Source organism: Theropithecus gelada, chromosome 15 (assembly GCF_003255815.1).
Source record: "Theropithecus gelada isolate Dixy chromosome 15, Tgel_1.0, whole genome shotgun sequence".
Taxonomy (NCBI): domain Eukaryota; kingdom Metazoa; phylum Chordata; class Mammalia; order Primates; family Cercopithecidae; genus Theropithecus; species Theropithecus gelada.
In genome coordinates, this window is record NC_037683.1 from 1105483 (window position 1) to 1130775 (window position 25293).

Here is a 25293-nt window from a genome sequence, read left to right on the forward strand (position 1 = left end):
TAGTAGAGACGGGGTTTCACCGTGTCAGCCAGGATGGTCTCGATCTCCTGACCTCGTGATCCGCCCGTCTCGGCCTCCCAAAGTGCTGGGATTACAGGCTTGAGCCACCGCGCCCGGCCCGGTGATGGATTTTTCACAGGAGAGAGTGGAGGGGTACGGCCCTAAGAGGTCACCTGGTTCACGGTCGGGGGTACTCAGCCAAGGCCCAGGGTCAGCCCTGGGATAGGGACAGCAATAGAGTGATGATGAGGACGACTCTGCCACCACAGCCTAGGGCTCGGGGCCACAGCCATGCCAGGCCACTGGGAGCTGCCTGACCTGAGGGCCCACGTTATCCCTTAGCTGTGCGCCTCAGTGCCAGCCCTGCAGGAAAGCAGGCCGTGTGAGACGCAGGAGCAAGGACGCCTCCCTCCAGGCATCTGCCCCACGGGGCCAGGGACACGGAGCTTCCCCAGGGCCTCTCTCTGCCCCCCAGCAGGGGACAGCTGGAGTCCAGTCTCAGCAAACTGAATTTTGAGACATGACCCGAAGAAGAGCTTCTCCCCAACATCCACCCAGACTTTCCAGTCACGGAGACCCCTGTAGACACAGCAGACACACGGTTAGAGCAAATCAACTTTTATCTCCACCGAAAAGACCCATTCCACTGGAGGGGCCTGTGAGCCAGATGGACTTGCCGTCCAGCCCTCCAAGCCCGCTGTGGGGCGGCCAGGAGGATCCCTGAGTCCAGCTTGTAAACACCAGAGCCAGCCCTGGAGCCTTGGGCCTGTGGGGTCACAGCAGCCCCTGCAGACCCTTGGGTTGGGGACATCTGAGGCTTCACGAGCCTGGGCAGAGCTGCACCCTGGGCTGTCCACTCGGTCACCACAGTACCAGGGACCACCTCGAAGCCCACTGTGGTCGGCCCACAGAGACCTGCTCAGGCTTCAGTAATTGTGAGTCATGATTCGTGTTTTCTGGAGGAGGCAGGCAGAGGCTCCAGGGGCCCGGCCCACCCCGCCCCACACAAAGACTGCAGCTCTCACTCAGCCTCACGGTGTCCTGATGAAAGAGAGACGAGGGGAGCCCAGAGCCAGCTCAGAGCCCGGGCCACTCAGTGGCTGCCGGCACCACGTGGGCATTTGGAAAATGCCACAGACCCAGCCAGGCGCCTCCGCCCACCCGAAGTCCCCACGCCAGCAGCCCCCCCGCTAGGCAGGGGTCCAGATGGGCAGAGGGTGGGCTTCGGTGTTGAACACGTAGGCATCCAGGCTGAGCAGGTTTGGGTCGTCAGAGAAGAGCAAGAACAGATACTTGAGAGTCTCCCCCAGGAAGAAGCTCTCCATCTTGTCCCTGGGCTCGGGCTTCTGAGGATCCTGGACGTTGTTGATGGAAGAATAGCCGCCCGAGGGGACCTGCGCAATAGCCAGGGCCTCGTCACCAGACGGGGGGCACCCTGCACCCCCCTCAGCCTCATCACCGAAGCACCCTCCACCTCATGGTGAACGCAGCCCCCAGCGCAGGCTCGGGGTGGAGGGTGCCTCCACGGTGGCCACGCCCGGGCGAGCTGTGGTTCCACCAGAGCCCACCTGGAGACGCCAACAACCCTCAAGTGACCGCGACAGACACCGCCTCCCCCAGAACCTGTGCTCAGGGCCTCACAGCTGCCTCACAGGACACAGGGCAGACGGTGGGAGCTGAGGCAGCAGGGGCCTCAGACCAAGGTGACAGCAGAGCCAGGAGGTGACTCAGGCCTCATCTGGCTCCAACGTGGAGGGCATGACCTGAAACGGGGCCTGGCCCACCGTGGGGATGGTGCTCCAGTCATGGGTGCCTCCTAAATTGGGGGGATGCTGGGCCCACAGCAGGGATCCTCCCCAGATAGGTCCTGAGAGATGACTGAGGGGTGCCCGGCCCCTCTGAGTACCCGGGTCCCGCACAGCATGAAGCTCAGTGGGAATGGGGATGCCGGGGCCCCCAGGCTGCAGTGTGGCCACCCTGAGGCTGCAGCAAGCCCACCCCTCCTGGACCCCGGTGACAGCCACCACCAAGGGCAGGGCCAGCCCGAGCCCCACAGCGCAGCTGTGTCTGTGGCCCGGTGGCCATGACCACAGGGGGCGAGGACAGACACTCACCCGTGTGAACCGGCTGAAGCTCTGCAGAATCTCCCAGCCCCAGTCCTGGTACTTGCGGTCCCCTGTGACGCGGTACAGGTAGAACAGGCTCTCCACGGTCTCTGGCCGCAGCAGGTTGTGCCTGTCTGCCGGCTGTGGGCAGAGCAGAGCTCAGGGCGAGGCCAGCCCTGCTAGCACCTCCTCCTGACGGACCCCGACCCAGGCCCAGGCCCACCTTGACCTCCACGTCCCGACGGCCCGGCTGGGGATAAAGGTTGAAGTGCACGATCTCGGGACTCAGCCCCGTCTCCATCTGCCGGTTCATCTGATAACAAGTCTCCATGAGCTCCCGGGCCAGCTCCATGTGGCTGGCGGGCAGGCCGTGGTAGACGCCCAGAGCCAGCGTCCCTGGCAGGAAGCACACCAGGTGGTCCTGGAATCAGAGGGTCTCTTCAGCCCCAGATCCCAGGCCCGGCCCTCAGCCTGCATCTGCACAGGCAGCCAACGTGGGGGCCCAGCGCTGCCTCGGCCCCGGTACCCTGGGAGGGGAGGCCATGCGAGGGCACTTGACATGAACAGTGGAGCCGCCTGGGCCAGGCCCTCCAACCTGGCCCCCACACACCACTCAAGGACCTGCTGCACACCGGGCACGGGGAGGGCTGGGGGAGGGAGCTGCTCTGGGGAAGCCCTGCCCACCCCGGGTGCCACACAAGGCCTCGTTGCCCTGTTGCCAAGACAGGCCTGGCCAGGCAGCCATGGTCTACCTAGGGCCTCCACATGGGCGCCATGGCCAGGATTTCGTTGTTCTTTTTAACATCACGACTCAGGCACCTTGGAAGCCAAGGTAAAAGGGGCGGCAGCCAGAAGGCCCCACGGACACACTCACCATCTTGGCACTGAAGCGGCCGTGGGCAAGTTCCCCCACGAAGGTGAGCTTACTGGGCTCAGAGTGCCGCAGCAGGTGTGTCCGGACCCCCTCAATGGCTTCCACGTAGTCTTCCAGCAACCTGTGGACACCAGCAGTCACCTCACTCTACCAGGATGGTGCACGGGTCCTGGGTGGCGCCAGGGACAGGCACATGCTGGGCCCACACAAGCACAGCAGGCCTGGCCCTTGCTGGACAGAAGGTGCCACCCTGCACAGCCCATGGCCCTCAGTGACGATGCCCCCCTCACCCCCGCCGAGGCCACGGTGAGAAGTGAATGAATACGCTCCCCACAGAAATGCCTGCGCCAGGCCTGGCACGGCTGTGGTTTTCTGACCTACAGTGGGGCGAGGGGCAGCGGGAGCTGGGGGACCGCAGGAGCTGGGGGACCGCAGGAGCTGGGGGACCGCGGGAACTGGAGGGCCGCAGCTGGGGGCCGCGGGAGCTGGGGGGCTGCGGGAGCTGGGGGGCCGCGGGAGCTGGGGGCAGCGGGCCGGGCCTCACTGTGTCTCCTGCTTCCCGCCCTGGATCCACTGCTTCAGCAGGTACTCATAGTAGCTGTCGGCCCTGGCGCCCAGCGTGAACACGCCCAGGTGGGTGAAGAGGCCGCTGTGGGTGTTGATGAACATGGGCACTAGCCCGTCCTTCTTCCCAGACAGGCCGTGGATGTGCTGCGTCACCTTCTCCACGGCCTCCTGCGGCAGAAAGGAGGACAGTGGGTTTACTGCCTGGGGTGAGCTGTAGAGGGGCTCTGTGAGCTATGCCTCCCCTCGCCCCAGCACTGACTGACTCCCAGCAGAGAGAGCTCTGTGCCCGGGCCACAGCTGTCCTTGCCCACATGGCTCCTGGTGGCCACACCACACAGCCACACAGCCACCAGTGCAACGCACCTGAATGTCACTGCTCCCGACGGGCGGTCACCACAGAGCTGACCCGTCTTCAGGATGGCTCTCATCCTTTACTCGAAGGGACAGCATCTGACAACCACAGGCACTGTCCTCACAAGAGCCTGCCAGACCTGGCCGTCAGCCACGGCTCTGGAGGGACGGCAAGTGTGCCTGCCTTCTGAGCCCCGTGTTGCTCCTGATATGAAACACCCGGCTCCACGCCCTCCTGGTGAGCTCCCACGCGTCCTCCAAGTCACAGCCACCCTCAGCTCCTCAGGGCTCACGCCCAGCCGGCAGCACCAGGCGTCCCGGCCCACAGTGGGGCACACGGTACCGGGAGGTCAGGGCACGCCCAGCAAGGGCTCTCCAGGTCTCTACCCAACGCAGACACCCAAACCCATGCCAAGCGCCTTCACGGCCTGGCTGCTTATCCCTGTGTACCTACAGCAACCACAGGCCCTGGTGACGTGGGGGTGCCCGTGGGCGCCTGGTGACGTGGGGGTGCCCGTGGGCGCCTGGTGACGTGGGGGTACCCGTGGGCGTCTGGTGACGTGGGGGTGCCCGTGGGCGTCTGGTGACGTGGGGGTGCCCGTGGGCGCCTGGGGCCATTTTCTGAGCTGCAGTGGAAACGCCTTCTAAACGTCTGCATGGGAGCCTCACGTGGATGGTGTGGGCTGCACTTCTCCCCACAAGTGGTCACAGTTGCTCTAAAGAGGGATGTGTTCAGCTCATGAATAAGAACAGGGATTCGAACGTAAGGCCAAATGCATGAGCAACAATAAACAGACCAGCTATGCTTCATGAAAATGATCATCTGTTATCTATCAAACTACACTATTAACAAAGTAAAAAGAGACCGGGGACAGTGGCTCACACCTGTAATCCCACCACTTTGGGAGGCCAGAGTGATAAGACTGTGTGAACCCAGGAGTTTGAGACCAGCCTGGGCCACATGGCAAAATGCTATCTCTACAAAAGAGAGACAGGGGTTTTCTAAACAAAATTTTAACTAGCCTGGTGTAGGTGCGAGCTCCTGTAGTCCCAGCTACTCAGGAGGCTACTGCACTCCAGCCTGGGCAACTGAGTGAGACCTTGTCTCTCAAAAATAGAAAACAAAAAAGCAAAGTAAAAACAAAACCAACAGATTAAAGAAAATATTTGCAAATCCCACTTCTGATATGGAGTGACTATACAGAATGAAGAACTCCTACAATTCAACAATACAAACTACCTAATTAAAAAAACAGGCAGTGGGCCAGGTGCGATGGCTCACGCCTGTAATTCCAGCACTTTGGGAGGGTGAGGTGGGTGGATCACCTGAGGTCAGGAGTTCGAGACCAAACTGGCCAATATAGTGAAACCCCATCCCTACTAAAAATACAAAAATTAGCTGGATGTGGTGGCGTGCGCCTATAATCCCAGTTACTTGGGAGGCTGAGGCAGGAGAATCACTTGAACCCAGGAGGAAAAGGCTGCAGTAAGCCGAGATCATGCCACTGCACTCCAGCCCAGGCAACAGAGATAGACTGTCTCAAAACAAAAAAACAAAAAACACCAGGCAGTGAACCTATGAATTACGTTGAGTTTAAAAAAAAAAAAAAAAAGGCCGGGCGCGGTGGCTCACGCCTGTAATCCCTGCACTTTGGGAGGCCGAGGCGGGCGGATCACGAGGTCAGGAGATCGAGACCATCCTGGCTAACACGGTGAAACCCCGTCTCTACTAAAATACAAAAAAAAAAATTAGCCGGGCATGGTGGCGGGCGCCTGTAGTCCCAGCTACTCGGGAGGCTGAGGCAGGAGAATGGCGCGAACCTGGGAGGCCGAGCTTGCAGTGAGCCGAGATCGCGCCACTGCACTCCAGCCTGGGCGACAGAGTGAAGACTCCGCCTCAAAAAAAAAAAAAAAAAAAAAAGAGGCCGGGCGCAGTGGCTCACAGCTGTAATCCCAGCACTTTGGGAGGCCAATGGGTGGATCACCTGAGGTCAGAGGTCAGTTCCAGACCATCCTGGCCAACATGGCGAAACCCCATCTCTACTAAAAGTACAAAACAACAGCCAGGTGTGGTGGCGGGTGTAGTCCCAGTTACTCGGAGGCTAAGGCGAGAGAATCACTCGAACCTGGGAGGTGGAGGTTGCAGTGAACTGGGAGGTGGAGGTTGCAGTGAACCGAGATCGTGCCACGGCACTCCAGACTGGGTGATATAGCAAGGCTCTGTCTCAAAAAAAAAAAAAAAAAAAAAGAAGACAAACGACTTGAACAGGCATTTCTCCAAGAAGATGCACAAATGGCCAATAAGCACATGAACTAATCCCCAGCCCCGTTCGTCACTTGGGAAAAATGCACATCAAAACCACTATGTGAGGGCCACGGGGATGGCCACTGCCCACAAAACAGAAAGCAGCGAGTGCTGGCGAGGGCGTGGAGGCTGAGCCCTGGGCACTGCTGGTGGGAATGTGACATGGTTTCGCCACTGTGAAAAAATTATTGAAGTGGGGCCTCAATAAGTAAACAATGAATTACCACGTGATCCAGCAATTCCATTTCTACTACTCAAAAGAACCAAAGAAGAGCCACAGGCAGGTGTGTGCACCCGCGCTTCCAACAGCCAAAATGGCATAGCCCTGGCGGAGGGAGCAGTAAACAAAAGTGGCGTTGCCACGCAGCGGATATTCAGCCTTAAAAGGGAATTTCTGAAGCGTCTTCGCGTATGAAGCTTAAAGACGCTGAGTGAAAGGAGCCCAAATAAAAGGACAAATCAGCCAGGTGCAGTAGCTCACGCCTGTCACCCTAGCACTGTGGGAGGCCGAGGCGGGTGGATCATGAGGTCAGGAGTTCGAGACCAGCCTGGCCAACATGGTGAAATCCTGTCTCTACTAAAAACACAAAAATTAGCTGGGCGTTTTTTTTTGGCACACACCTATAATCCAGCTACTTGGGAGGCTGAGGCAGGAGAATCGTTTGAACCTGGGAGGCGGAGGTTGCAGTGAGCTGAGATTGCGCCATTGCACTCCAGCCTGGGTGATAGAATGAAACTCCATCTCAAAAAAAGGAAAAAAAAAAAAAAGACAAATCGTGTGTGATTCTACTCACACGAGGAACTCCACACAGTGAGGTCCAGGGATAAAAAGCTGAACAGTGTTTTCCAGGGACTGGAGAGGGACATGAGGGGTCACTGTGTGATGGGGAAGAGGACCTTCAGTTTTAAGATGAAAAGGGTTCTGGAGATGAAGGTGATGGCTGCAGAACAGCATGAATGTGTGTAACGCCACCGACCTGTATGCCGGCAACAGCGTGAATGTAACACCACCGACGTGCACACCTGCAACAGCGTGAATGTGTGTAACGCCACCGACCTGTATGCCTGCAACAGTGTGAATGTAACGCCACCGACCTGCAAGCCTGCAAGAGTGTGAATGTAACACCACCGACCTGTATGCCTGCAACAGCGTGAATGTAACGCCACCAACCTGCACGCCTGCAACAGCGTGAATGTAACACCACCGACCTGTATGCCTGCAACAGCGTGAATGTGTGTAACGCCACCGACCTGCATGCCTGCAAGGGCATGAATGTGTAACGCCACCGATCTGCACGCCTGCAACAGCGTGAATGTGTGTAATGCCACCAACCTGCACGCCTGCAACAGCGTGAATGTGTAACGCCACCGACCAGTACGCCTGGAAATGGTTAAGGTGGTGCGTTTCCTCTGTTTTATCACAATAAAAAACCTGAAAACACACACACACACACACACACACACATACACAGCACCTGCTGTGATAAGCAAAAGGTGGCTCCAGGGGAGCCACGTCCAGCCAGAAAGCCCGCCCCCTTACCTGAAACTTCTTAGCCCCTGTGAGGCGGGAGAGCTCCCGGAACTCCAGCTGAATGCTGGTCACCTCGGCCACCGTGCTGTCGGAGGTCCACCGTGGCGGGTGCGCGACTCCAGTGCCGATGTTCACATCTGAGTAAGGAATCTTGGATGGTGTTCTGAAGGCAGGCATTAGCCTATTTCCAAAATCCTCCTGGTACACGAGCAGAGCAGAGAACCAACATTTCAGGTCACCCAGAGGCTTCGTCTACACGTCATGACTCTCGCCCCCTTGGCCCTAGTGGAGATGCTGAAGCTCTCTGGGGCCAACACAGCAGCAAAGGAAACGGGCATCACTGCACTGAGTGAATGTCTCTACAAGATCAGTGGTGATCAAAGTGGCTGCATCAGCTCACAAATATGGGCTCAGAAACAGACTCCAGTGCGTTTGAAGAGGAAATAGGAAAACAGTCACATCCCCACAAGTCCGCTAAAGGGGGAACTCCTTGCATGCGAGTCCACTGTCTCCTTGCAGGACACCCCGAGACACTTACAGCTTTCCTCAGGAAGAGGCTGTCCCCAGACAGGTGGTAGGCACTCAGCAGCCCCCCCAGGATGCGGATCGTGCTCTCAAACAGGTTGACGTCCACGTCCTTTTCAAAGTGTAACTTCTTCGACACCCACTTCCTGGCTTCCTCAAATTCTGTAACATAAAACAATAAAGGATGCAGAGACAAATGGATGGGTCCAACGTTTTCCTATGATCTATCCATCTTCAATCTTCAAAATGCGTTTGGCTGGGCATGGTGGCTCACGCCTGTAATCCCAGCACTTTGGGAGGCTCAGGCAAGTGGATAGTTTGAGCCCAGGAGTTCAAGACCAGCCTGGGCAACATGGCAAAACCCCATCTCTACTAAAAATACAAAAATTAGCTGAGTGTGGTGGTGTGTGCCTGTGGTTCCAACTACTGGGGAGGGTGAGGCATGAGAATCGCTTGAACCTGGGAGGCAAAGACTGCAGTGAACTGAGATCGTGCCACTGCACTCCAGCCTGGGCCACGTCGCAAGACTCTGTCTCCAAAAACCTCACGTTTGAAACCAGGAGGCGAACGTTGCAATGAGCTGAGAGTGCGTCATTGCACTCCAGCCCAGGTAACAGTGTGAAACTCCATCTCAAAAACAAAAGCAAAAACAAAAAAATAAAAAACAAGCCCACGTTCTGGGGCATTATCGCTCCCCTGCTGCAGGGCTTCAACATCACCTCCCGTCTCAAGCGGGTAAATCTTGAAGTCTCCAATATTTGTGAATAAAACAGTCAGCAGTGCAGTCACTGTGACCACAAATGGGTGACAATCAAAGGCCATGATACAAAAAAATCACACAAGTAATTTACTGGTGGTCTTCAACCTATTCAAAAAATTAGATAAATGTTTAAAATATCGCTTAAATAACTGAAGACACATACGCCCAATTCAAAATGGATGTGCTGGTCTACGAAGGACGCTGCTGAGATCTGGACCCAGCGGGGCCCACAGTCACTCATCCCCACCACCCCCAGCTCCAAGAGCAGCACAGCCTGGAAATGCCCCTTGTACGTCCCCCAAAGAGGCCACGTTCAACTCCTGCAGAGGTCCGGGGACAGCTGCCCTGTGTGTGCCCTGGGTGGCTGGAGAAGAACAGGAACTAACCATAGTCAGCACGTCCACTGCTGCACCCAGGGGAAGGGAAAACCCATGGTCAGATGCAAACCACAGCGTTCACTCCATGTGCAACCCCCACTCTGCCTCAGCACACGAGGCCCACACGGAGGGCTCAGCCCCTCCCCAGAAAGCACCAGGTACCTTTCCTCAGACCCAAGATCCACATGGTGTCCAGTGCGTCGATCAGCGTGAGACCAAGGCCAAACCACTCGCTGAAGGACCTGGACACAGGCTTCAGCTCGTCGTGGCCCCACGCAAACTTGCGGTATCCTTTCCACGCATGCAGGAAGACGTCAATCACGCCCTTCTGGCGATAGTTTGGATGCGCTAGTAGGAGAGAGAGAGAGCACAGGCCATGGCGGGCATGGTCCCGGCGTCGGCACAGGTGGACACCCTCAGGCAGAGCGCTGCTGTGACCCCCATCAGGCAAAGATGACGGTGAGTTTGGGATGACGGGAAGAGCAGTGGTGGGCACAGCAAAGGGCGGGGCCACAGAGGCTGCAGCAGCCCCCAGGGAGAACACAGTCTGCCAAGGGCCTGAGGCCTCCGGAGGCTACACAGGATGGCACCTGGCACCCGACCACCAGCCTGGGGCCTGTGCACCTCCGCCTGGCGCCTGGGCAGGCACGCCCTCCTTGGGCCTCGGTGGCCTCTGGCCAAAGGGACAAGACTGGTTGCCCTAAGGGCGCCGGGACAGCAGAGTGGAGCCTGTGGAGCAGCGGGTGAGTGTGGTGCCAACTCAGAATGTGAAACGCTGATGGGTGCAGACCTTGACACGAACACCCTCGACTCATACACACTCATTCTGCCGTATGGGCTTCAGGTGCTCCACAGGACTCACACTGCAGACGCATTAGAGTTGCCTTGGTCACTCTTTTTTTAATGGTATTTTTTTGGTCGGGCGTGGTGGCTCATGCCTGTGATCCCGGTACTCTGGGAGGCCGAGGTGAGCGGATCACCTGAGGTCAGGAGTTTGAGACCAGTCTGGCCGATATGGCGAAACCCCGTCTCTACTAAAAATACAAAAATTAGCTGGGCGTGGTGGCGCGTGCCTGTAATCCCAGCTACTCGGGAGGCTGAGGCACGAGAATCACTTGAACCTGGGAGGTGGAGGTTGCAGTGAGGTGACAGAGCAAGACTCTGTCTCAAATATATATATATATATATATATACTTTTTTTTTTGTAGAGATGGGGCCTCACTATGTTGTCCAGGTTGGTCTTGAACTCCTGGACTCAAGCGATCCTCCTACCTCAGCCTCCCAAAGTGCTGGGATTACAAGCGTGAGCCACCACACCCAGCCAACATTGACTAATGTGTGGACTGACACGCGTGTAACGGCATCATACCACACGTCCTCTCAGGAAAGGTTCTGAGGCCTCCTCGCGCTCATGGCTTGGCTCTGCCTCTGCACTCATTAATGCCGCAGAGATTGCTACACACCCCTCACAGGCCTGGGGCTAGGAGTCCCGGCTCTGGGCTCCCTCCCCACCTCGGAGACACCTGGGGGCATGATGAGAGCAGGGTTCCAGACTCAGCAATCTGCCCTGAGTCCCACAGACAAGCAAACGACTCTGGCGGTGGCGGCCTCAGCCCTGGTTTTCCGTTTGGAGAACGGGAGGGTGACCGGTTTACCGTGTCAGAGGGAGTCATGTGCGGGCAGCAAGCCACCCAGGTGCCAAGGCGAGAGACCGAGGGCACGAGCTGTTCTGGTCTAACAAAATATATAAAGAAAGAACAGTTCTACTAGATATAGATCATAGCTACGATTATATATGAATATCATTAATCATCAGTTTCTAGCAATTACTCTTTACTCCAATATTAGAATAATCCTCGCTCTACAACTATAACCTAGGAAAAGCCAGGTCATACAGACATAGGAGCCGAGGGGACATAGTGAGAAGTGACCAGAAGACAGGAGTGTGAGCCTTCTTTATGCCTGGGCAGGGCCACCAGAGGGCGCCTTGGTCTAGCGGTAATGCCAGCATCTGGGAAGACGCCCGCTACCAAGTGGACCGTGGTCTAGCGGCAGCGTCAGTGCCAAGGAAAAGTACCCACTACTTAGTGGACCGGGAAAGGGAGTCCCCGTTTCCTGGGGAAGTTCAGAGAAGACTCTACTCCTCTACCTCTTGTGGAGGGCTTGACAGTCAGGCCCGCCTGCAGTTATCCGGAGGCCTAACTGTCTCCCTGAGATGCTGTGCTTCAGTGGTCACGCTCCTGGTCTGCCTTCGTGTTCCATCCTGTACACCTGGCTCTGCCTTCTAGATAGCAGCAGCAAATTAGTGAAAGTACTAAAAACCTCTGATACGAAGAAATAATGGCGTAGGCTGTGTCCTCTCTGTCTCTCCGCCTCGGCTGCCAAACAGGGAAGGGCCCCTTGTCCAGTGGACACATGACTCTCATGACCTTGTCAATCATCGGAGATGACTCACACGCCTTGCCCTGCCCCTTTTGCCTTGTATCCAATAAATATCAGCGCAGCCTGGCATTCGGGGCCACCACCGGTCTCTGCGTCTTGGTGGTAGTAGTCCCCCGGGCCCAGCTGTCTTTTCTTTTATCTCTGTCTTGTGTCTGTATTCCTACAATCCCTCGTCTCCGCACACGGGGAGAAAAAGCCATCAACCCTGTGGGGCTGGACCCGACAGTCATGAGGCTGAGAGAGGCCGGCGTGCACTGAGCTTGGCTGAAGGCCCGCACCTGGGAGGCCCCCAACAAATGGTGCTCAGAATGAAGCGGCCTGCAGAGCGGCCTGGGACTGGCCAGGCCGAGACCGGGGATGCAGCACGGGCAGCAGTCTCCAGGGATCCCGCGGGGCAGCCTGGCCCAGACACAAATCTCCCACACACACCTTCTTCTGCAGCCACATGCTCAGGGACAGCAGGCCAAGAGCCACATGATGTCACCAAGGTTGCAGAGCCAGTGAGAACTCAGACAACAGGGGGATGCCGAAGGGCAAGGTGCACACCAGGGCTGGGGGGCCACCCACCACGGCTGAGACGAAGCCTGCACCCATCAGCCACCAGCCCCCAAGCGCCCGGGGAGGAAGGGGTGCAGGCGTGGCCTCACCTGGGGTGCCCTGTGTCCTGGCCGGTGGCAGGGGAGGCTTGGTGGGCACTTCTGCTTTTCTTGAAGGGAGCTCAGTGCCCCGCTCAGGCTCGATCACCGCTCCCCTCCAGCTTCGGGGGAGAAGGAAGGGCGTCAGCTGCCGTCAAACACGTGTGGCTCCGTGTTTCCCATCCCCACGCTCCATACCCACAGCCAAGGAGGGCCCTGCACCCGTCACGGCCCCATCTTCCTGCGGTGCAGGCTGCTGAGTGGCAGGAAACACACAGTTCAGTCCTGAGCTCCCGTGCCTGAGAGTCAAGACCACAGCACCGCCCCAAGGTCAAGGCTGGCCTGAGGTCAGAGACCAGAGCTTGGAGAATCATGAGAAATACCTCTGCAGAGGCCGGAGGCGGGGGCCTCTACGGTGGAGGTCCAGAGAATCTGTCATCCAGACGGGGCACTAATGACTGTGAGGTGGCCCCAGGATGCCAGGATGGCCACACAGACGGGGGCTGTCCCTACACACGAGAGGCATGGCCACTCAAACTCCCCATCCAGAGTTCCGTCCGATGGCCATCAGGAACGGCTACGACCTCCTAGCTGTGGCTGGGCCTGAGCGTTCTCTTGGGGCCCTGTGGTGAATTTGTCCCAGGCTCAGCGAAAGGCCTCTTACATCCACAGAAGGCTTATACGCTGGGAGTACGAATGTGGCACTTTTGATAGGCTGAGGTCAAATGCTCTTTTGCTCTGGAAGTAAAGCCTCCTTGCATTCATGCCAACGCTAACTAGAGTGCAGTGGCCTCAGATTCTCCACTCGAGTGCAGCGGCCTCAAATTCTCCTCTTGGCAGTGAGGACCACCCACATGCACACATCCACGCCTCTCACCATGCACCTGAGTTCAGGGCCTCTGGGCCCGTTTCTTCAGAGCCCATCTCTCATGGCTGACAGTGCTTGTCTCAGGCCACTCCTGCACAGCAGCCCTCACTGGCCCTGGCTCTGTCCACAAAGCAGAGCTCAGGTCTGGCCCACACTTTGTGGGGGAGAGAGGATGCCTGCGGGGAGCCCTGCCTTCCGCCTCAATTACATCAACTCTGTTTCTAAGAGCATAACATGGAGCCGGAAACGAGGCTGAGATGCCCCAGCACCGAATGAAGCTTCACCGGGATCCACAACCTGGACCTGACCAACCAGGCAGAGGACAGCACCCTGGGAGCCTGGGCACTGGGCAACTCCCTCTCCCTCTGCTCTCTGCTCGACCAGATGGGGCTCGCGAAAGGAGGTGGCCCAGGCAGCCAGTGTCCACCTCTGAGCCTGGCTCCCCATCCCCACCCACCCGTGCACCCTTCACACCACACGAAATGTTCTGAGGCCGGGCGCGGTGGCTCACGCCTGTAATCCCAGCACTTTGGGAGGCCGAGGCGGGCGGATCACAAGGTCAGGAGATCGAGACCACGGTGAAACCCCGTTTCTACTAAAAATACAAAAAATTAGCCGGGCGCGGTGGCGGGCGCCTGTAGTCCCAGCTACTCAGGAGGCTGAGGCAGGAGAATGGCGTGAACCCGGGAGGCGGAGCTTGCAGTGAGCCGAGATTGTGCCACTGCACTCCAGCGTGGGCAACAGAGCGAGACTCCGACTCAAAAAAAAAAAAAAAAAAAAAAAAAAAAAAAAAAAAAAAAAAGAAATGTTCTGAGACATTATTGCATACCATGAGGACATTATCGGGGACCTAATTTAGCTCTGACCTCCAGTTTTAAAAATTCGATTCTGTAATCTAAGGTTGATGAAGACAGATTATAGAGCATACATTGTCAGTTTCAAAGGAAAATAGATCTCAGACACAACGTGTTTTCGCGACCTTGTTTTTTGGAATATAAAGGCCTGAGCTGCGGTGTGCAGCCTGCCCTGCGCTCTGTACCTGATGACCGTCCGCTGCGGGTCTCCTTCCGGGCGGGGGTCCACAGGGGCTTCTTCCCTTTTCATGGCCTCCTCCTGGGTCCCATCCTTCAGGTCTTGGCTGGGGGGCCTAATCTGCAGGTGAGGTGGTCCCCGCTGGACGCGTCTTTGTGATTTCTGCAGAGAAATCAGTCACACACGAAATCATGGGGCGCCTGCGAGCTGCCCTTCTTTCCCTCTATGGGACGCCCTCAGGTGCAGCCCACACCTCACTGACTGAGCTTCCACCTCACCTCAGACTAAATTACTTTCGTTTTTCAACACGACAGGCAGCTTCAGAACACAGCTCTTAGAAGCCTGGGGACACTGCCGACTGGCTAATCGGTCCCAGGCAAAGCGCTTCAGCCCCTCCCGCGGTGGGAATATTTCCAAACTCTCACAGGTCCTAAAGGCTTCGTAAGAAAGGGCTGCAGCAAACACCAGCTCCAGCAACAGCTCTGGGTCCCCAGGCCTCCCGCACAGTCATCGCAACGTGAGTAAGGCGCCCACATCCTCACTACAAAGCACAAAGCTTCCGATGACATATGGAGCTGGGTTCCCCTTGCCAGGCGCCCCCCTGCTGTGTGATGCGGGTCTTCTGGCCACCCCCCACCGCCCCGTTCCCTGTTTCCACACCTGCAGGCACAGAGCCCCATCCTCTGCTTCCTTCCCCGTGTGAATAGGAGCGTGGGAAAGCTGCAGACTGTGTCACAGACCGAGGCTTAGTTCCTCCGGAGTCTAGAGGCAAATTCATTCTCTCCTATGGCCTCAGTTTTCTGTGGTATTGCCAAACCTTGATTTTCATTATTATTATCATAGAGACAGGGTCTCCTTACGTTGCCCAGGCTGGTCTCAAACTCCTGGCCTCACGAATTCCTCCTGCCTTGGCTTCCCAAAGTGCTGGGATGACAGGTTGGAGCCACCACACCCGGCCCAAACCATAATTTTGTACTTCTTTACTGATGGATGTTTAGACTGTTCCACTTTTTTTTTTTTTTTAAAGGAAAGAGTGACTACTTATGGCTGGGCACGGTGGCTCACGCCTGTAATCCCAGCACTTTGGGAGGCTGAGGCAGGTGGATCACCTGAGGTCAGGAGTTCAAGACCAACCTGGCCAACATGGTGAAACATCATCTCTACTCAAAGTACAAAAAATTAGCCAGGCGTGGTGGCACATGCCTGTAATCCCAGTCAGAGTCTTGCTTTGTCACCCAGGCCAGAGTGCAATGGTGCAATCTTGGCTCACTGCAACTTCCACCTCCTGGGTTCAAGCAACTCTCCTGCCTCAGCCTCCCAAGTAGCTGGGATTACAGGCACCCACCACCATGCCAGGCTAATATTTTGTATTGTTAGTAGAGCCAGGATTTCACCATGTTGGCCAGGCTCGTTTTGAACTCCTGGTGTCAAACAATCCACCCATCTTGGCCTCCCAAAGTGCAGGGATTACAGGCGTCAGCCACCACGCCTGGCCCCAGCCTGTTTTTTTTTTTCTGCCTGCCTCGGCCTCTCAAAGTGCTGGGATGACAGATGTGAGCCACTGGTTCCACTGTGTGTTTGTCTAGTCTCTTCCCCACCAGGTCGCGCAATCACTGTCCTCTTCATTTCCCTGCTATTGAGTCCACAGTGGGAGGTCGGAAGAAACTATTAGAATTACATCACTAAGATCATCTAGTCTTAAATCACCATTACGAGGGTCAGGTGCGGTGGCTCACACTTGTAATCCTAGCACTTTGGGAGGCCGAGGCAGGAGGATCACTTGAGCCCAGGAGTTCCAGACCAGCCTAGGTAACAAAGTGAGACCTCACCTCTACAAAAAATCAAAAAGTTAGCCAGGCGTGGTGGCACATCCCGGTAATCCCAGCTACTTGGGAGGCTGAGGCAGGAGAATCACTTGAACCTGAGATATGGAGGTTGAAGTGAGCCAAGACTGTGCCACTGCACTCTAGCCTGGGCAACAGAGTGAGACTCTGTCTTAAAAAAAAAAAAAAGGGCCGGGCGCGGTGGCTCACGCCTGTAATCCCAGCACTTTGGGAGGCCGAGGCGGGCGGATCACAAGGTCAGGAGATCGAGACCACGGTGAAACCCCGTCTCTACTAAAAATACAGAAAATTAGCCGGGCGCGGTTGTGGGCGCCTGTAGTCCCAGCTACTCGGGAGGCTGAGGCAGGAGAATGGCGTGAACCCGGGAGGCGGAGCTTGCAGTGAGCTGAGATCCGGCCACTGCACTCCAGCCTGGGAGGCAGAGCGAGACTCCGCCTCAAAAAAAAAAAAAAAAAAAGGCCGGGCGCAGTGGCTCAAGCCTGTAATCCTAGCACTTTGGGAGGCCGAGACGGGCGGATCACGAGGTCAGGAGATCGAGACCATCATGGCTAACACAGTGAAACCCTGTCTCTACTAAAAAAAATACAAAAAACTAGCTGGGCGAGGTGGCAGGCGCCTGTAGTCCCAGCTACACGGGAGGCTGAGGCAGGAGAATGGCGTAAACCCGGGAGGTGGAGCTTGCAGTGAGCCGAGATCCGGCCACTGCACTCCAGCCTGGGTGACAGAGCGAGACTCCCTCTCAGAAAAAAAAAAAAAAAAACAAAAAACATCATGAGTTCAATGATCACAGTTTTATGATCTTGTAGGGACGTTCATCTGAGTTTTAGTTTTATTCCCAAATTTTCAATAGAGGTTTGAATTTTGATAGGGAGTCAATGGATTTACAGGTTAATTTAGGGAGAACTTAAATATTTTTATTTATTTATTTATTTATTTTCAGACAGAATCTTGCTCTGTCGCCCAGGCTGGAGTGCAGTGGTGCGATCTTGGCTCACTGCAACCTCCGCCTCCTGGGTTCATGCCATTCTCCTGCTTCAGCCTCCTGAGTAGCTGGGACTACAGGCGCCTGCTACCACGCCTGGCTAATTCTGTTTTTGTGTTTTTAGTAGAGACGGGGTTTTCACCATGTTAGCCAGGATGGTCTCAATCTCCTGACCTCGTGATCCACCGCTTCGGCCTCCCAAAGTCCTGGGATTACAGGCGTGAGCCACCGCGCCCGGCCACTTAAATCTTTACAGCACAAGAATAAAATGTCTAATTATTTAGGTCTTTTCAAATACCTTGAGTGTTATACTTTTATTCATACTGACCTTCTGTGTTTTAATATCAGGATTATTCCTGTGAACTTGGTGGCATTCTTTTCTTCTTATTGTGATGGAGATCTTTCTTTTTTTTTTTTTGTCGAGACGGAGTCTCACTATCACCCAGGCTGGAATGCAGTGGCGCGATCTCAGCTTGCTGCAACTTCAGCCTCCCAGGTTCAGGCGATTCTCTTGCCTCAGCCTCCTGAGTAGCTGGGATTACAGGCACACACCACCACGCCTGGCTAATTTTTGTATTTTTAGTAGAGACGAGGTTTCACCATGCTGGCCAAGCTGGGGTCTCAAACTCCTCACCTCAAACCTCAAGTGATCCGCCTGCCTCGGCCTCCCAAAGTGCTGGAACTACAGGCGTGAGCCACTGCATCCTGCCGAGATCTCTTTTCAATAATATTTTCTAATTGATTACTGCTACTATATAGCAAAGTTCTCTAAACCTAATTTCTAAGCCTGATGAAGTCATAAGAAGCATACTTGGTAAAGGATGAAATATTCTAACTCACAACAGTCATACAAATAATAAAGGAAAATATGAAATTCCTAAGACTCATCAAAGGACACGGACAGCTTCCGGGATGGGAGCACACACGGCCGCTCATCACCTCTCCTCTCCTGTAAGTGTCCCTGCTTCTAGGCGAGACACACAAACGTCTATGAAAAGCAGGTACCGGCCGGGCGCGGTGGCTCAAGCCTGTAATCCCAGCACTTTGGGAGGCCGAGACGGGCGGATCACGAGGTCAGGAGATCGAGACCATCCTGGCTAACACGGTGAAACCCCGTCTCTACTAAAAATACAAGAAAATTAGCCGGGCGAGGTGGTGGGCGCCTGTAGTCCCAGCTACTCGGGAGGCTGAGGCCGGAGAATGGCGTGAACCCGGGGGGGCGGAGCTTGCAGTGAGCCGAGATCGAGCCACTGCACTCCAGCCTGGGGCACAGAGCAAGACTCCGTCTCAAAAAAAAAAAAAAAAAAAAAAGAAAAGCAGGTACCAGTTTTTGACTGTCGCATCAGAAACGTTACCAACACGAGAATGCCCAGTGCTGCCAGGGTACCACTGACTGCTACTCTCAGCACCGTAGCAGGGGAAGCAAATTCGGGAATAGTTTGTCATGATACACGTCATGGGACTTCAAAATAGTCACCACCTTAACTCTTAATAGTTTATGTACTACGGATGTAATGGGGACGTTTACAAATGAAGAAATAATCAACAGATAAATGACTTAGAAATGATGGTTTATCCAAGCAATGGAGAAGAGCTATAAAAATCTGCATGAAAGGGAACATTCTCATGTGCATAAAAAAAAAAATAGGGGCCGGGCGTGGTGGCTCACACCTGTAATCCCAGCACTTTGGGAGGCTGAGGCGGGCGGATCACAAGGTCGGGAGATCGAGACCATCCTGGCTAACACAGTGAAACACCGTCTCTACTAAAAATACAAAAAATTAGCCGGGCGCGGTGGTGGGCGCCTGTGGTCCCAGCTACTCGGGAGGCTGAGGCAGGAGAATGGCGTGAACCCGGGAGGCGGAGCTTGCAGTGAGCCGAGATTGCGCCACTGCACTCCAGCCTGGGCGACAGAGCAAGACTCCGTCTCAAAAAAAAAAAAAATAGGGACCAATCCAGCCCCTAACCCTCAATTATGTATACACGTGTGTATCCACATGCCAATCCAGAACCTAACCCTCAATTATGTATACATGTGTTTATCCAAATAAAATTATCTTTTTTTTTTTTTTTTTTTTTTTTTTGAGACAGGGTCTCCCTGTCATCCAGGCTGGATCATAGCTCACTGTAGCCTCAACCTCCTTGGCTTAAGCGATCCTCCCACCTCAGCCTCCCAGGTAGCTGGGACTATAGGCATGCACCATCATGCCTGGCTAATTTTTTTTTTTTTTTTTTGGTAGAGATGGGAGTCTCACCGTGTTGCCCAGGCTGGGCGTGAGCAATCTGCCTGCCTTGGCCTCTGAAAGTGCTGGGATTACAGGTGAGAGCCACCACACCTGGCCAAATAAATTGAAAGACATATACCAAGTGTTTCAAGAGTTGGACTGGAAACGGGTAATGTATGGCTGTGTTTTCCCCTTTATACCTTCTCAATGTTCCCATTTTCTCTCCTAAGTCCCTATAACATTTGAAATTAGCCAGCTGTGATGTCTCATGCCTATGATCCCAGTACTTTGGGAGACTGAGGCAGGAGGATCACTTGAGCTCAGGAGTTAGAGACCAGTCTGGGCATCATAGTGAGACCTCATCTCTATTAAAATATAATTTTAAAACTTAAAAAAAATTGAAATCAATCAAAGTAAAATGTTAACAGAAAGGGATCTGGCCTAAACACAGTCTCATCCCTAACCAGGTCTAGATAAGTGCCAGGGTCTGAACAGGAGAGGCGGTGCAAGTGGTCCCTGGAAGGCAGGACGTCTCCAAGTCGACACTTGAGAAAGACACAGAATATTCACCACCCACCACCCCAGCTGCTCCTGGACACTAGGTACTGGCTTGTGGGTCACTTGTGAGGGGTGGAAACACATCTTTCAACGGAAAAAATGCCACAGTCTGCTCTCAGGCAGTTATGATACTCCATATGCAAAGGAGAGGAAGGACCAAAGAAGGAAAGGAAGCACCTGTCGGCTTTCAAGTCAATTTGTAGACAAAGACCTTGGTCAAAGGCGGAAGCCCTCACACCCAAGAGTGTGGAGCCGTGGCCCCATGGCCAATCAAGAACAGGAGTCTCCCACCAGGCACGGCACCTTCTCGGGGCCAATTCCCACCCTACACCCTCTGCCCTGCTAGACCACCCTTGGAGAAGCTGCTCAGCGACAGGAATGCTGCCTTTGAAAGGAGAATGTGGGCTTGCTTCCTTCTGCTCTTTGGTACTGTCCATCCCCTCTCTATTGAGCTTACAGCAATTTTAAAAGGACACATTTTCTTGTTAAAGAAATCAAAGGGCCGGGCGCAGTGGCTCATGTCTGTAATCCCAGCACTTTGTGAGGCTGAGGCGGGAAGATCATGAGGTCAGGAGTTCGAGACCAGTCTGGCCAACACAGTGAAACACCGTCTCTACTAAAAATACAAAACTTAGCCAGGCATGGTGGCATGTGCCTGTAATCCCAGCTACTTGGGAGGCTGAGGCAGGAGAATCGCTTGAACCCGAGAGGTGGAGGTTGCAGTGAGCAGAGATCAAACCACTGCACTCCAAGCCTAGGCGACAGAGTAAGACTCCGTCTCAAAAAAAAAAAAAAAAAAGGCTGGGAAGGGTGGTTCACACCTGTAATCCCAGCACTTTGGGAGGCAGAGGTGAGCAGATCATGAGGTCAGGAGATTGAAATCATCCTGGTTAACACAGTGAAACCCCATCTCTACTAAAAATACAAAAATTAACCAGGCATCATGGCACACGCCTGTAGTCCCAGCTACTCGGGAGGCTAAGGCAGGAAAATCACTTGAACCCGGGAGGCAGAGGTTGCAGTGAGCCGAGATCGTGCCACCGTGCTCCAGCCTGGGCAACAGAGCCAGACTCTGCCTCAAAAAAAGAAAAAACTTCAAAACGCCCCCACAGCAGTCTGAGGGTGACCCAAGCTCATGGGGGCCAATGCCACTCTTGCTGGATCCATGGCCAGTGGGCAGCAGCCTGCCTCCATCTCCCAGCCCAGGAGCTGTTCCTCGGCAGGTTACCACTCCCAAGGCCGCTGTTAGAAAGCGCTGTGTGTCCCTATCACGGCCCTGAAGGGAAGTGAAACCCCCACCTGGTGCTGAGGACTCTGGTCACAGGTGAAGCTCCCAAGGCACTCCCACACCTCCTAGACACAATCACAGATGTACCAACAACAGTAACTAATACCCTAAGGGCCTTCCAAGCAGCCACACCAGAGTCAGCACCACCCTGGTGTTCTCAAGAGCGTTGAGGATTTGGCTGTTCTTCCTGAACCAAACATTCACTGACAGGACATTTTCCTGGTTCTCCGGCTGCCTCCTGACCCATCCCCAGTCTCCACTGCCCCTGCCCTCCTCCCTGACCCCAATCTTCTCAACCTGGTGACACCCAGACTAGGCCTGGCCCCTTCTTACCACCTTTCCAGACGACACAAACCACCTGTACCAGGGACTCCTAAAACCTGTCTCCCCTGGTAGACTCTGATCCTGGCACCACCTGCCCACCAAGGTCTCCACGGTGCCTCCCAGGCATCTCACAGTGGGCAGATCCAAAATGGAGCCCCTCAGTGTCCCCAAGCCAGAGCCTGTGCAGCCTGTGCTGGCCCCTCCACCCGGAGACCTGCCCTCTTTCTCCCAAGGCCACTCCTGCAGAGCCCTCCTCCCCCCACTCAGCTTTTCCCACAGCCAGGCAGCTCTCCTGGCCTTCTGCCCTCCACTGTGTCTCCACCCAGCAGCCAGAGCAGTTTCACAGTAAACATCTCAGACATCCAGTCCATGCCAAAATCTTCCCACACACATCAACTGAACACTCCAGTGCTGCCTCCAGGATCTGCAGGACCAAGGCTGGTCTGAGCCAATCCCTGCTCCCTCTCCCAGCCCTGAGAATTTCACCTTCCCGCATATGCCAAGGTCCTCCTTGCCTCAGGCAGTTTCACTCAGGCTCAAGTCTGCCTCTCCCCACCCTGCCTGGTGCCAGCAGCTTCTCAGCCCTCAGATCTTGCCCTCAGTGCCACGGCCTCCCTGAGCACTCAGGACCAGCCACTGTTCTTCACCAGTGCCCTGCTCTTTTCCATGCAGGATGTACACCATGTGCCACCTGCCTCTGCCCGTCTGTGCCTGGTTTCTCACTAGCCTCGCCTACCAGCTGTGGCTTCTCGAGAGGAAACAGGTCTGTCTTATTCAACACTGCACAGTCAGAAGTAAAATGGGAACTGGCCACGACTGGTCTTCAAGAAGAATGAAGCAAAGACTATGCCTCTCTTTCCCCAAGTATGATCCGACCAGTCCAGAATGAGAGAGAGGTAAACACATGGTAACAAATGGTAAAGGAAAATAATTATTTTTAATCGTCAATGGTTTGAAATGCCTCTGGATTGAACCCCAGTTATAACTCCACACCATGTGCTCCAAGTACCTGCGATGAAGTCTCTGGGGAGTCCTCAGGGTCGGTGTCTGCCTTCTGAGGAGCTGGTAAGACAGGTGGATTTGCTGGTTTCAACCCAGTGATTTCTGGCCTCATCTTCTGCTCTTCCTCTAGCCTGAAAGCCAGAGCTGAATAAGAGAAGCTATTTTATTTCAAATATGCCACAAGGCCTACAAGAGATTTAAACTGCTTCATAAAAACGCTTGGCAGGTGCTATCCCTTACAAATCAACATTATGAGACCTGATAGTGACTGAAATTAATTCAACAATAGCCCAAGGGAATGAATTCTTTTTCAAAACACTTGGCAGTTTGTGTCCTTATCCATAACACAGAACCTCAAATCTTTTGCCTTCCTATTTTCCATTCAGGGACGTTCAGCGTGTGGCAGGTGGGCAGGAGTCCTTTAGCTCTGCTCCACTGAGAAGCATCTTAGACTGACTGACAAGAGATTCTCTACGTCCTCACCAGAACTCTGCCTGGTCTTTTCCAAATACATGCTAATGAGTGTTATGAAATTAGTGTGGTTATTTAGGTTGAGTGTTCAAGCCCACCAGCTGATTTACTCTATGAGGGAGGCTGGACGTATCGGTACTTACACCAGATGCCTAGAAAGCAGTCAGACAGCATCAAATTGACATCTGTGTTCTAGACAAGTGGTTAAATACAGCTCTACCTTTCCCTTTATCTTGATTTCTTGCCAATTCATTGCCATATATGCCTCCTGGAGCTGTTTAAGGTAGAATGCAAGATTGCTTCTGCCCAATCAAACCTCAACACTGATATCATTTTCAAGTACACGTATTTCTGATACCTTTCCAATGGTCAGCCAAGTTGATGTAGAAGAGGAGTCCACAGAAAATCAGAAAGGCAAGGAGGAAGAGAATCATATTCCGCTGCAATCTTGACAGTTGCTTCCATTTCTAAGAGAGGTACAGAGAATGACATTTCTTACTGAATATATCACACGGAAAGTCTCAACTGTCACAAATTGTGAGGAAAATAAGGAATGCAGGAAGATCCAGCGTTCAGCTCTATTTCTTTCTTTCTTTCTTTTTGAGACAGGGTCTCATTCTGTCACACCTAGGCTGGAGTGTAGTGGGTGGAACGCGGCACGAGCCACCGTGCCCAGCCAGCTCTATTTATTTTGAATGGGGAAAAGTTCCCTCTCAGCAGGGAGTAGGAACATTGCTGGGACAATACTACAGATGTCATTAATACAGTAGTGTAGATGACATGTGAATAAGAAAAAAGTAGAAACATTTCTGTCATATTTCATCAGCAGTGGAAAAAGACTCCCGTGATTCCCACAGATGTAACCCAGGCGCCGCCCAGGCGATGCATGGGTCCGGATGTGGTAAATTTATCAATGCCTTTCGTCCTGAGACCACCACGAACACACCAGGAGCCAACCAAGAGGGGCTCATTTCTCACTGTACTGAGGGGAGCATACACCACGGGGAACCTCCGGTTTCTGCTCCAAGAGGGGCAGGCGCCTGGGCCAGGAGGACCTTGCAGAAAAGCGAACAAAGCCCAGAAAACCTGCTGGGGCTCCAAGCCCTCCTCCCATCACCGCCCCGCAGAATTCGGGCCCCTGAGACCGCTGCAGCCCCGACCCGGAACGCACATTTGCCCCTTTTTGCAGGGAAGGGGTGGAGAGGGCGGCGCCGGGGGAGTCGAGTCCGCCCGCCCAGGCCCCGCTAGAAGCCGCAGGCTGGGAGGGCGGCGGGCACAGCGGCCCCGGGCCCCGGTCAGCCCGGCGCGGCCCTCACCCTCCAGCACGAGCGCCGCCGCCAACTCTTGCTGTTGTCATAGCTCTCGCCAAAGCTCAGCGTCACCGAGATGAAGTCCCGATGAGGCGGCGGCGGCGGCGGTGGGTACATGACTACGGTGGTGGCTACAGCCCAAGGGGCCCCGCCCACTGGCGGCGTCAGGAAGTCCGACTGAGAGGAACCGAGAGCTCCGCTTCTCCTGCCCTCGCAGGCAGCCATTGCACCGCCGTCAAGAGCCCGTCCATCGCACGGATACACGATTGCGCATGCGCCACGTCTCTATGCGACCACTGCGCCTGCGCCTGTCTCCGCACGTTCCAGCGTACGGGACTGCGTTCTACGACGGCTGAGTCAGAGAACGGCTGCGACTCCGCCCTGCCCTCAGGTTCATTGCGCTTGCGCCGGCGCAGATGTGCTCGGAGCGTAGCTGTAGCAACAGGGCGGGCCTTGGTTCCGCGTGGGGCGTGGTCGCTGTCTGGGTCTCCCACGTGGTTCGCCTCACGGGTCTGGAGCTGGGCTTTTCTCGCCTTCCGTCGTCGGGCTGCACCGGCTTTGCCCGCGCCCTCATGGGAGACGCAGATACCCGGGACCCGGGGAGGCGCCCGGGCGGCGCCGCCATGTTGGCAGGGAGTCCCCGCGGCGTGGGATTGGGGCTGGGCAGCCCTTGGGCGCCGTCCTGGGCTGGGGGCCACCCTGGCCGCGTGGTCACCGGCAAGAAGCCCGGGGCCTCACCCAGGCGCGGGGGCCGGGGGAAGGACCGGACCCTCCCGAAGTCGCGGACCCTACCGGGCGGCACCTGGGCTGGGGTGGCCTCTACCGCGAGCTAAGCTGGCCGCGCCGCATCTCACCGTCCCTGGGGCCCGAGCGCTGCGCCTGGACCAGGGCCGAGCGAGGGGGCCAAGCGGCCGGCT

General features: G+C 55.2%; 1 protein-coding gene and 1 non-coding gene across 5 annotated transcripts; both read right to left on the bottom strand.

Moving 5' to 3' along the window:
* Positions 1–601: 601 nt before the first annotated feature.
* MAN1B1 (mannosidase alpha class 1B member 1) lies at positions 602–24742 on the bottom strand. Of its 4 annotated transcripts, XM_025359399.1 has the most exons (14): positions 24383–24667; positions 23425–23533; positions 23210–23340; positions 22603–22739; positions 14380–14534; positions 12485–12594; positions 9558–9743; positions 8272–8420; positions 7743–7931; positions 3524–3714; positions 2980–3100; positions 2329–2526; positions 2115–2246; positions 602–1394 (listed from the first exon to the last, which is right to left on the bottom strand). In XM_025359399.1, exons 3-14 carry the CDS (start codon positions 23238–23240, stop codon positions 1191–1193), a joined length of 1803 nt encoding a protein of 600 aa, XP_025215184.1. In that variant the 5' UTR covers positions 23241–23340; positions 23425–23533; positions 24383–24667; the 3' UTR covers positions 602–1190. The 4 variants fall into 4 exon arrangements, with proteins under 4 accessions (XP_025215184.1, XP_025215183.1, XP_025215185.1 ...); XM_025359398.1 differs by lacking the exon at positions 23210–23340 and having other exon boundaries at positions 24383–24742; XM_025359400.1 differs by lacking the exons at positions 22603–22739; positions 23210–23340; positions 23425–23533; positions 24383–24667 and adding an exon at positions 22317–22427 and having other exon boundaries at positions 603–1394.
* LOC112608784 lies at positions 15975–16060 on the bottom strand. The gene has a single exon (XR_003116071.1). It is a non-coding gene; the product is annotated as a small nucleolar RNA SNORD62 (small nucleolar RNA).
* Positions 24743–25293: the final 551 nt, after the last annotated feature.